Source organism: Nicotiana tabacum, chromosome 4, assembly GCF_000715075.1.
Source record: "Nicotiana tabacum cultivar K326 chromosome 4, ASM71507v2, whole genome shotgun sequence".
NCBI lineage: Eukaryota > Viridiplantae > Streptophyta > Magnoliopsida > Solanales > Solanaceae > Nicotiana > Nicotiana tabacum.
In genome coordinates this window covers 25,101,520-25,113,836 of record NC_134083.1, presented here as the reverse complement: position 1 = coordinate 25,113,836, position 12,317 = coordinate 25,101,520, and the positions used below count along the sequence as shown (strand labels likewise).

Here is a 12,317-nt window from a genome sequence, read left to right as displayed (position 1 = left end):
TGATTTGGAAATAATTGAAAATTGGATATTCAATGTAGAATTATCTTGTTCCCTATGCAAGATAAGTTGCACAATATACTGTATTACACGAAACCTCTGAGATGGGCTATTTTATTTTCCCTATTATGTCTGAATATAGAGTGAACCATGCTGCAGCCTCGCAACTATTCTTGCTTTGCTGCTGGGATTCGCGCCGTCATCTGCGTCAAATGCAAATAAAGCTATTGTGAGGACTCCACAGAAATGTAAGGAACTAAACGATGAAAGTGCAATCCACTTATAAAGACCTAGTAGATCTATACTTCCATCCTACCAATCTTGTCTCAGCCTCACAAAACATAGTAAAAGAAAGGTCTATTGATTAAAAAATTGAATCTAGTCATCGTCTTGTAAACCATGATATGGATAACGGGTATTTCTCTCCCACTGTAAATACATATAGCACGAACTTCCGTATGTGCAATGAATACAAATATATCAAGGTCAACCTTAAAGATTGCTCCCTCTAATGTTCACAAATGTTAATAAAGATATGATAATGTAAAGAAAAATAATAATCTTAATGAAATTTGGCTGAAAAACATAAAGAAGAAAAATCAGAAATTGACGATGAACATACACAGAACAACTCCATATTAACAGTTATGACGACTTGAACCAAGTAGGCAGGAACTTCATACAGCAACTGCTTCAGGCCTTTTGCTTGTCTTGATTCCTTTAATAGCTGCAACATGTTTACACAATTTGTAAGTTCCAAGTTTATTAACTAATGAACATCAAGTTATGGGTCTCTCAGTAAAGCAAAATAAAGAGTCTTTATATCCTTGCCTTCAGCATAATCAGGAGCTCCAAAGACGGCAGAACCAGCTACCAAAGCATTGGCTCCAGCTTCAATGACCTGCAAGGAACCATGGTTAATGGTTGGTTGCTTTGATGCACAATGTTCTCTTTGTAATCATCACATACAATTCTCTATAATTTGAGAAGTAGGTTACTCTTCGTTACAATATAAAACACGTTTGCCAAAATAAATGGCAAGATATGGAGAAAGATAAGGCTGTGCTCCATGAAACTGATAGAATATCAGAACAATTTAGAAAAGATTCGAATTCACAAGGTACAAATCAAGTAGTAGCATTTGCACGCCACTTGAAATGCCGCAGGTAAGATTTATCCTGTCTTCACATCCTATGACTTATTCCAATATATAAGATGAAAAATAAATATTTTCAGATTTAATGAGGGTCAAGTGACAAGCTAGTTGGGAGAGGAGTTATAATCATGGGAGAGCATCAATCACCTTGTAAGCATTTTTGGGACCAACACCACCGTCAACTTCAATCCAAGGGTTTAGTCCCTGCAAAGTTAAAATAGGCATGTCATTGCATTGCGTAGTTTGCACTTTACAGAGACTGAAAAAAGGGTAAAAGAATTACCCTCTCTGCGCAGATTCTTCTCAAGTCTGAGATTTTCTTGACCTGACTTTCAATGAAGCTCTGTCCCCCAAATCCAGGGTTTACAGACATTATCAGCACCAGATCAACAGCTGTTGCACAAACAAAAATAAAGACATAAGCAATTTATCACTTTGGATCCAATGTTTAATGCCTTACCTGACCTAGCCTTCTAGAGGCAGCATACAGGTTATAGACTGGAAGATCACCCCCACAACACCCCCCACCCCCACCCCCACCCCGCCCAAAAGGCCAGGAGCCAGAACTGACATCTGGAGCATTGACAACATAAAATTGGAGCCCAACATTAGGCAAACCAAGAATAAAGATCGGCTCTAGCTCTAATAGCATATTAAGAATAATATACCTTGAGCCTAACTTAATACCAAAAGCTAGCTCATGAGGGAGGATTTCGAAAGACCAAATAAAGGGACTGCAACACATACTCTCAACTAATGTGGGACTCTAACACCTTGCTTTTCGAATCAGCATCTCTAAGCTCAGGTTTCCCTGTTGCATGCAGATTAATATACAAGTAGTTCAAGGGCACACTTTCCAAGTTTTCGCTTCGTTCACCAATCTTAAAACGTTGCAACATTGTACAGTATATTCAGCATAGGTAAGCCTAATGATTTAACTAGCAGGATCTAAGGTGCTTTTACATGCTTTTCTACCATACAAAGCCAACTTTGAAAGATACCCAATCTATATTACCTATACAAAGCCAACAATTCCCAATTTCACTATTGACTCTCACATAACCAGTATTAAAGAAGAAAGTTGAAGCAGAAGAATAATAGGAAATATACTTAGAGTAATCATCTCCGAAAAATTGTCTTTAAGAAGCAACATCTTACCATCAAGAACATATTCAATTGCGGTTAAAGGGGTTCCAGGATTGAGGACAACCCCAGCTTTAGCTCCCAAACTTTTAATCTGAACCAGAAATAATTACGAAGGTGGTCAAGAAAAACTTAAATAATGTGAATAATGGATAAGACAGGAAAAACATAAGAAGCTAACCATGAAGTTAGAACTTTCTTTGGGTAACAAAATCATAGTATTCTGAAATGTCACCAGCTGAATTTCTGTATCATATAGGCTTCCACAATTACAAATTACAGCACGCCATTTTCAATATCATGGAACACCCAACCATAATCCTATACATTTTTTCTAGAAGGAATAGTTCATTTTAAATAGAAAAAGTAGATCTAATGTAGAAGGTAATCAGAAAAAGTAAAAAAAAAAAAAGAAACTCTCAATAAATAAGTATTCGATATAAGAAAAACTAGCACTCTACATTTTCTTTTCTAATCCCTATGATGTGAGTTTGGATGCATTGCGTCATGAAAAAAAGTGTTCAAGAGAGGCATTATCTACAAGAAAAGTAATAAATTTCATCACGAATAATTAGTCACTTACTCCAGCAAGTTATTTTTAACTTATATCCTAAAAGAAAAGCATGCAATAAAGGTAAATGAAAAACACCAGTATTTAAACTTCTGATAAAAGACACCAAGAATCATGGATTGATCTCACAATCGAAAATTTATACTAAGTGAAAACTTTAGACTGGTGGTAATTCTGTTACATCTGCACTTATGTATCACATTCCTAACAATCTTAACTTAAGAGAAGAGGTTTGCAATCTAATTCCTATGATGAGATAGTCACTATTGACAAAAAGGAAACTCGTATTTGACAAAAACAAGCATGCCTCTGAGCATTCATGGGTCTGAAGGATAACAGAACCAAGAGTAAATCTTTTTAGATAAGTGATGCCAAAATTTCAGAAGATTGACAACGACACCGAACAAGTCCCACGTACAAAACTTTTACCAAGGGTAAGGCAGTTGGTAGGCCTAATCCCACCAAAAGAAAGCTTTTAGCAAATTTGTAGCTTGCTCCTACAGAAAAATGCAGAAAATTTCATAGAAACAACAATGCAATTCTTTGTTTGAGAGATCACTTTTAGCCGTTATCTTGAGGCTCACACAACTAGCTGCAGCAGCCAAAGAAAAGCCATGCATCAATACCATTAAGATAGCTGAATCTGAATTGCATACTGTGCACTTATACCTTCATAACATTTGTATATGAGAACAGCAAAAAGCCCTTTACTGTTTGTATTTGATCCAAAAATATATTTTGCATGGGCTAACCTATCATGTAATCCAAAAAAGTAGGGATGAAGAGGAATTCCTCAGGTTGTAGTACACCAACACTTTTGAAAACATTGTTGCTAAGATTTTTTAAGACTCCTTGTATATATCAAACAAAAGAAAGAAAGCGAGAAAGAGATATTCTTACCTGATTTATTGTACGATGCAAGTGGATGGTAGAAGATTGCTCACAGTGAACACTGACGATATCAGCACCTGCTTTTATGAAATCAGGTACTCTCTGGTCAGGTTCGACGATCATCTGCAATGGTCCGTTGAAATTGAACATTAGCAAAAGCATTCTCATGCCTATAGACCTGAAATTAGTTTTACCACATGAACAATGGGAAATACCAGATGCACATCCAATGGAAGATCAGTGATAGGGCGCAAGGAATCAACTACAAGAGGTCCAATAGTTATATTTGGAACAAATCGGCCATCCATCACATCTACATGAATCCAGTCGCAGCCTGCCTGCTCAACTGCTTTCACCTAAATGCATGAAAGGTACAAGAGTAAAGCACTTACTGCTATGATTGATTAATCAGCTTAACTGGCATGTTTATGAGAAATCAGAAACAAAAAGAAGAAATTCATAAAAGAACTTGACCTAAAAGAAGGAAGGCAAAATGTGTTTACTCAATATATCAAACTCGTAAATGTAATAGCAAATTTTCTCATATCTGGTTTCCAAATAGAAGTACACCTTTATAAGATCTATATATAAAAATGGTAAAGCAAGGGATCCATGTGACAACAAACCTGCTCTCCTAATTTAGAAAAGTTAGCAGAAAGGATGGATGGAGAAACAATAATATCGCTTTTCGAAAACTTATCCACCCGAGAAGAAGCCTTCACCACAGTTTGAACTCTCCTCCTGCATTTATAAGCAAATATTAGGAGCAATAATACTTGGGCAGATTTATGATGCTATTGTAAGGGGCATAGTTGCAGAAAGAGAAGCAACTACTGGATAAACTTCCTATTAAGAAAGGAACATCCAGTTGTTAGCAGGAAATGAAAACAAACGGCTCGTCTCCAAAAAGAAAAAAAGATGCATAAACTCAGCTGATATTGCAGACAATTGGCTCATTTTTACAACTACCTAAGTAAATTTGCATCACCAACTGAGCATAATCTCATCGGAGAGATAAAGAGCTAATAGCAACTGGAATCAAATTCACGTTAAGATTGGCGCTTGTTGAAAAACCTAGAAGTCACAGTGACTTCAACAAGAATTAATCAGAATGTCAAAAGACCTTGGCACTGCCAAGACGCATTTCCAAATGACTTTACATTATCAGTCAATAGCCAATTGAAGAAGGTGGTTTCTTGATGCTGTTAGATACTAAATTGTCGCCACAGGCAATGCTAAAGAGAACATGAATTGCATATTATCCAACTTATAATGTTGACTCTTCAAGACCATTTTCTTACCATGTACAATAGGATATGATATTGAAACACTTCCTTCAGGCTTTACTAGAACCTTACTAGTTTAAGCTCAGCAAGGCATATTCACAAACTTAAGAGAGCAAAAATTCCTGGTATATCTTTATCGTTCTCTACATTACATATCTAAAACCCCAGTGCAAAAAAGTCTTCTCCTTTAGCCTTGAAAGGAACTCAGAGCTTTACCAACTTTCATCAACCATTTCCTATATTTTTCTGACCAATAAAATTTCAAGGGTAATCCACTCAATATGCAGCATCATGATACCTCTGGTGGCCCTATATCTCTGATAAACACATTCAGTTCCTTATATGCTACCTTCTTTCCCTGTTCAGACCATCCGCAAAAATTTAACCATTTCCCTCTAACACTTCAAATAGTCATAAGTTAGTACTGCCTAATACTATTTCAAACTTAACTGGATATCGTACTAACTTATTATTTCTTTCATACCATGATCTTAAACGTTTTTTTCCTTCTAAAAAAAAAAAAACAAACTCAATATGATAATCTTCTCAAAACATTTTACTCTAATAATTGCCAAGTCAAATTAGGTCTTCTTTATCAGTAAGGATGAGAACATCAAAACAGCACCAAAAGGAACACCCAAAACATCAAGGTGAGATTTTTATGTGGAATTGACTGATTCAAGACTTCCCACAGCAGACTAGTAGTCAAGTTTTCTTTCCAACATTAACTTTTTAAGTAAAAAGATTACAAGCAAACGATCAAACGAATTGGGGTAATAAGGAATATAAAGACTTAAATTTTTTAATAAAAACCTGGTGAAAGTGAGTGAATTGGGCTTTTGAAGCTTAAGACTCCCGCCAAATCCATTAATTTGGGATTGTAACAGAGTTGATGAACCTACACAAGAAGCTGTTGTTGCCATTGAAAATTTTCTTTTTTTTCTCTTGCAGCAAACTTTCTCTTGTTTGGGGAATTAAGGAGGAGAAAAAGTTGGTGCTTTGTCAATTTGAAAGCACAGGAGCTCAAAATTTCAACTACCCTCTAACTTTTGAGACTTTCAAGACAAGAAGAACCAAAAGACTGTTATTTTTGAGGAAAAATCAAGAATGAAATATCAGATTGACACGTGTCTGATTTGGTTTTCGCATAGCGGCTTCGCTTATCTTCAATGGTTGGCTCTTCTCTGTTGCTGACTCAATTTGTAGGGACTATTGGGACTGCCCCTCCATTTATCGCATGATGGGCACAAGCGCAGAAAGAGAACTAGAGAAGAAAACCCCCAACCCAACCTAAAGGCTAAATGCCAAAGCCAAAAGCCACTTTTGTTTACTAATCTTTGCATCGGGAATGACGCTACAACTTTATAATTATAATTAATAATTACTCTCTCCATGGTAATTTATGTGATCTACCTAATAAGAATTACCCTCCGTCTCAAATTATTTATCGTGATTTCTAAAAATAGTTATATCAAATTATTTGTCATTTTAGAAGTTTATAATAAAATTAATTATTTTTTTTCATTTTATCCTTAGTAGTAATGGTTCTTGAAGATGGAGATAACACATAAATAAAATAATATTCAATGAACAGATATTATATCTTAAGATATAAATAAAGGTAAAATAGTCAAAAATATTTTCTAATTAATGTTTCTTAAGCGCCGTGTAAAAGAGAAATATGACATATAATTTAAGACGAAAGGAGTATATTTAAAATAATTTATAATTTATAATTATTTATATTTACTAATGAGATCAATTTACAGCTATACAAATTTTAAAAGTTCTTTTTTCTGAAATTGTGTGCTTATAAGTTTCTGTCTTATTTTTGTGCTATTTGTGTATCATGCCCCTTTACAATTTTAAAATTAAGAAAATGACCTTATTAAATCTCTTATGTGTAAAAGACAGATCTCTTACGTGTAAAAGTAAATCTCTCATGTGAAAAAAAAGAGATAGGGTCATAAAACTAAAAACAAGTTTGTAAAGAGCCACAAAATCAATTGACTCCTTATTTTTTGGGTAACTAATAGTATTACTTATTATATATAGATATATTGAATTTTATTTAAATGATCCGATAGTACAATCTTTTTTATGTTATTGTTTACCCGAAAAATCAGATAACGTTAAATTTAGATATGGTTCTAAGGGTATGCGAATCTCTTTGATACAAAATGACAATACAGGTATTTTTGCTATAAAATGGGAATGATGGGCGGGAAGACTAAAATGAGTTAGAAAAACAAGCACAATGAAATCTTAATGTATCTTGGAGAACTTGCCTCTATTGCAGTCTATCCCCCTTTTTATAGTAGAGGATCACTGCTTTATCTATAATAACATAATAAAATAATACATATAGTGGAGGACTCATGATGATTTGTCTCTTCCTTGATTCTCGCCAAGATTCTCTCCCTCGGTGCGGTTGTAACGGCTCTTATCTGCGAGCTTGGCACTGGCTCGAGCTCAGTGTTAGGTCGAACCCCCAGTCTTGGTTCAAGCTCAGTTCTGCCTTGGGGCATCGATATTTGGGGCCCGTATCGATCGGTGTTGCCCCGTAGTTCGATTCGAACACGGGCTCGATAATGATATCGAGTTTTGCCGTTTATAGAGTGAAGCTCAACGTCCCTACTTCGGAATTCATCCGAGCTTGTCATGTGGATACCCTTCGATTGAAACGTCATTGTATCGACCGGTCATTATGACTGAGAATCGGTTTTGACCTTACACAGATAGTCCCCTCATTTCTCGGAAAGGATGTGGCGAGGAACGATATGATTTCCCTGCGGCTCGATCAAATTTATGCTGACGTTTCTATCGAATCCGATCTTGACGTATGTGATAGATGTCCCATCGACTCGGTTTTACCGAAGAATTTAATGTGTGTCAGACGGTGGTCGGCCACCGCTGATACCGAACCGTCATGCCTTAGTCTATAAATAGTCTTTCCATACAACCTTTACCACTTTTGCGCCTTCTCTTCTTCCAAATTTTCTTATCTATCCTCTCTATTTCGCTGCTACGGGGCCGCCCATACCAGAATTTTGGTGCTGTCTATTTCTTTACCTTCTTTTGCACTCTTTCCTTTCATATCAATGGCGAAAACTTCCAAAATCATACCTCATAAGGAGAAAGCTTATTCCTCACGGCCGTCTGATGATAAGGCGTCGGTGGAGCCGTCAGTTCATGACTATATTCCTGGCCCGTACACTTTGAAGACCAATTTTAAGGTGGAGAATCCTTCCTCCGTTCCGGGTCGATGTGAACACGTATCGATGTATACGTGCTCCATAACGGAGGATCACCTCGAGGCCGTCCAAAAAGACTGCAACTGGGGTTCCGAGGTCGTGTTGCAAATTCCATCTTCCGATGAGAGTGTTACCACTTACGTGGAGGGTTTTTTAACTGTTTATACTTATCCCTTCATACTGGGACCCGTCGACCCGGTGATTATTGATTTCTGCAAAAGGTATCAAGTCACCCTTGGCCAAATTCATCCATATCTATGGCGTATGGTGATCTTGTTGCATTTCTTCTCTATCAAAGCCGGGGGGTTGGATTTTTCTCTGAACCACCTCATACGACTGTATCGGCCTCAGATCTTTCGAGGACTAATCAGACTCCATGGTCGGGCATCGAAGGATTTGATGTCGAGCATCGATGAAGACAAGGATCGGGGTTGGATGGGTCGTTATATTCGAGTGAGGACCCGTGATCTCATTCCGGAGGAGAAGATGTCGTTTCCTGAAGAATGGAATTTTGACCGTAAGTGATTTTTGTTCACTTTTCATGTCCTTTTTCGATTTTTTTTTTATGTCCTTCCCTGATGTTCAGCTGCCCCTTGGATGCCACAAGCGGTGCCTGACCTCGAGGATTGGGTTCGGAAGTTAGCCTCAACCTCCTCTTACGCCGAGCGCACTTGGCGCGATTTGGCAAAAGGCAGATGGGAGGCCAAGAACCATGGTGAGGTTTGCTTTTTGTTTCCTTCGAAGTATTCTTTGTGTTATATTCGTTACCGATTTCCTTTTGTGCAGGCGTAACCAGGGATGCCGCTTTGAGGCCTTCGAGCGGTGAAGAAGGAAACAAGTCCCAAGTCCCTAAACATGGGGAAGATAAGAAGCGAAGAGTTTCCTCTCGGTCAAAGGACCCCAAGCCTTAAACTCGAAGGGTGAGGAGAAAAGTAATTGCCATTTCGATTGACACGGTCCATCGACTGAGAGAAGAAGAAGAAGAAGAAAATAGCTCCTCGGCTTTGGTAGTCCGATCTACGGAGGTCATCGAGGTTGCGAGAGCTCCCGAGCTGATGGAGGCTGTAACTGTCGGGGTTGTTTTCGAAGACCTGAGTCTCGACCGGAGTACTCCAAGTGATTTTCTCGGGGTTATGACAATGGGTCATTCGCCTTCTCTTCCATCTTTTTCTGAGGAGGTGTTGAAGGAAGCTCGAGAGTTGAAGGCTCCTGATATCGACGAAGGCTCTGGTGTAGGGGATCCTTTTAGGGATTGTTTTACTGGAGTCGACGATGGTTCCGATATTGTGGCACTTCTCTTTTATTAGAGGAGGCTCAGCATTTCATTACTCGGGTAATGATTCTTCCATACTCGGTTTCTTTGTTCCTTTCCATACTTGACTCGTGTTTCTTACTGTGCAGGCCATTAGTAGGTTTCGAGTCGATCTTAGCCAGTGTGAGGTCGAGCTCTGGAAAGTCTCAGGTGAGAGAGATGCCCTGCGACTTCTTTGCAGCCAAAAGGACGAGGCTATGAAGGACCTCCAAGCGGATTTGGCTAAGGTCCGTGAAGAAGGGGTCGAGCTCGATAAGCAGGTGAGACTCGTTCTGTTAAAGTATGGGTCTGACTCAACCGTGGAATTTAACCCTTCGTTGTCTCAGTTGCAACAAAAGATCAAAAAGATCGGGTTACTTCGAGAAGAAGTCGATCAAATCCGAGCTGAATGCAATCGGTGGAAGGAGACCCTCGACCGTCTGGCAGCGAAAAAAGAAACCATCTTAACAAAATTATTATCGGCCGACGTTCAACTTCGAAGTGCCAAGAAAAAGGGGTCGGTTCAAGATAAGAAGATCGAGGAGATTGAAACACGACTTGCTGAGGCTAAGGCGGAGGTTGAGTCGTCGAAAGTCTTGGAGGATAAGTCCATTGCTGTATATCGGGCTGATGCTGAGGCTGCTTAGATGGAGGCCCGGGAAGCGGCAAAGACCGCCGATACTCGAGATCATTGGGTTGCCGAACTTGCCAAGTGTAGGTCTCGGAGGGAGACCCTCGAGGAGATACACGCTCGAGGTTTCGACCTTACCGAAGATGTAAAAAAGGCAAAAGAGCTCGAAGCGGAAGCCGAAGCCTTAGCCTCTGATGATGATGATGATGATGGTAGCAAAAGGGGATCTGAGGACGGGGAAGAGCTCGACCAGGAAGCTTAATTTCTAATTCTTCATGTTTGCAATTTAATCACGTAGGTAATTTTTCTATATATATGTATAACTAGGTCGACTTGTTTTTGTTTTGTGAAGATTTTTGATCGAATGTTGACCTTGTAATCTCTCTGATCGATCAGATTTGTAGCCCCTGGGTTTTCTTGTTGAGTCGATGATTCAAACTTTGAAGGAACATAATCCGTAGGTGTAATGTACTGGTTGAGTTAATGTAAACTCAGAGTAAGAGTAGCTTATTAGCCGTTGAGTGAATGTTTTGAACTTGAAATATTGTAGCCTGTAGGCGTAATGGTCGGGTGAGTGCTTGTTCGAACTCGGAATAACAGTAGCCCGTATGCTTAATAGTTGAGTGAATATTTCGAACTCGAGATAGTTAGCCCGTAGGCGCAATGGTCGAGTGAGTGTTTGCTCGAACTCGAAATAAAGATAGCCCGTAGGCTTAGTCAAGTGAATGATTCGAACTCGAAGTAATGTGGCCCGTAGGCGCAATGGTCGAGTGAGTGTTTGCTCGAACTCGAAATAACAGTATCCTGTAGGCTTAATAGTCGAGTGAATGATTCGAACTCGAAGTAATGTAAGTAGCCCGTAGGCGTAATGGTCGAGTGAGTGTTTGCTCGAACTCGAAATAATAGTAGACCGTAGTCTTAATAGTCAAGTGACTGATTTGAATTCGAAGTAATGTAAGTAGCCCGTAGGCGTAATGGTCGAGTGAATGTTTTGAGCTCGAGATAATGTGGCCCGTAGGTGCAATGGTCGAGTGAGTGTTTGCTCGAACTCGAAATAAAGATAGCCCGTAGGCTTAGTCGAGTGAATGATTTAAACTCAAAGTAATATAAGTATCCCGTAGGCTTAATATTCGAGTGATTATTTCGAACTCGAAATGAAAGTAGCCCATAGGCTTAATTCTGGTTGCACAATAAATCTCAAGTCATTGCACATGTGTTTATGTTTGGGCCAATCTATATGAGCATGGTTCATTTTGACCATTTGGCTCTTATAATTTTTCCTTTTGGAATCCTATTGTTGTGAGATGACTTTCTTGCATCTGAACTCGATGTATTTGAGGGCCTTGATGCCCCCCCGGTATTCGAGGTCGGTTGGAAAGAGGCCTCGGATATTGTCAAAAGTGCAGCACGATCGATGGTTGCCTCATTAAAAACCTTGCCGAAAAACTCATTTGGGAGAAAACCAGTCTAAGGGAAAAAGAGTGCAACGCGTGCTTTTAAGCGAAAGATCTTCTTCAGCTCTTGTTCGGACTTCTGCATGGGTCAGTTAGATGAATATGGAAAGGTCGTACCTTTGCAGTAGTACCGTTTTAGATGCGATACATTCCAACTGCTTGATAATTGTTTGCCGTTTATGATGCCGAGCCTGTATGATCCTTTTCCAACATTCTCGAGCACCTGGTATGGTCCTTCCCAATTTGGTCCTAATTTTCCTTCGTTTGGATTTCGAGTATTGATGGTGACTTTTCTTAATACTAAGTCCCCGGGCTAGAAATGGCAAAGTTTAGTTCTTCGATTATAATACCTTTCGATTCGTTGCTTTTGGGCGGCCAATCGGATGAGGGCAGTTTCTCGTCCTTCGTCCGATAATTCAAGGCTGGTGTTCATAGCCTCGTTTTTTTATTCTTCCGTCATGAATCGAAATCTACGACTAGGTTCACTGACTTCGACTGGTATTAATGCTTCGGAACCATATATTAAGGAGAATGGAGTCACCCCCGTACTGGATTTTGACGTTGTTCGGTATGCCCAAAGGACTTCGGGCAGGATTTCTTTCCATTTTCCCTTTGCGTCGTTCAATCTCTTCTTCATGTTTTG

The 12,317-nt window shown here is 39.0% G+C and overlaps 1 protein-coding gene across 1 annotated transcript; it reads right to left on the bottom strand.

The window, feature by feature from the left end:
* Positions 1-3: 3 nt before the first annotated feature.
* On the bottom strand, positions 4-6,376 carry LOC107831470 (ribulose-phosphate 3-epimerase, chloroplastic). Its single transcript, XM_016659233.2, has 10 exons — positions 5,858-6,376; positions 4,385-4,499; positions 3,974-4,114; positions 3,768-3,881; positions 2,312-2,390; positions 1,437-1,546; positions 1,301-1,357; positions 829-898; positions 620-724; positions 4-200 (listed from the first exon to the last, which is right to left on the bottom strand). The coding sequence occupies exons 1-9, from the start codon at positions 5,965-5,967 to the stop codon at positions 675-677; spliced, it is 846 nt and encodes a 281-aa protein (XP_016514719.1). The 5' UTR covers positions 5,968-6,376; the 3' UTR covers positions 4-200; positions 620-674.
* Positions 6,377-12,317: the final 5,941 nt, after the last annotated feature.

Coding starts and splice junctions, on each gene's coding strand:
- LOC107831470 (XM_016659233.2), bottom strand. CDS start 5,967: ATGGCAACAACAGCTTCTTGTGTAGGTTCATCAACTCTGTTACAATCC. Junction 4,115..4,384: donor TTTCTAAATTAGGAGAGCAG/GTTTGTTGTCAC, acceptor TCATGCATTTAG/GTGAAAGCAGTTGAGCAGGC. Junction 725..828: donor AGCTCCTGATTATGCTGAAG/GCAAGGATATAA, acceptor AACATGTTGCAG/CTATTAAAGGAATCAAGACA.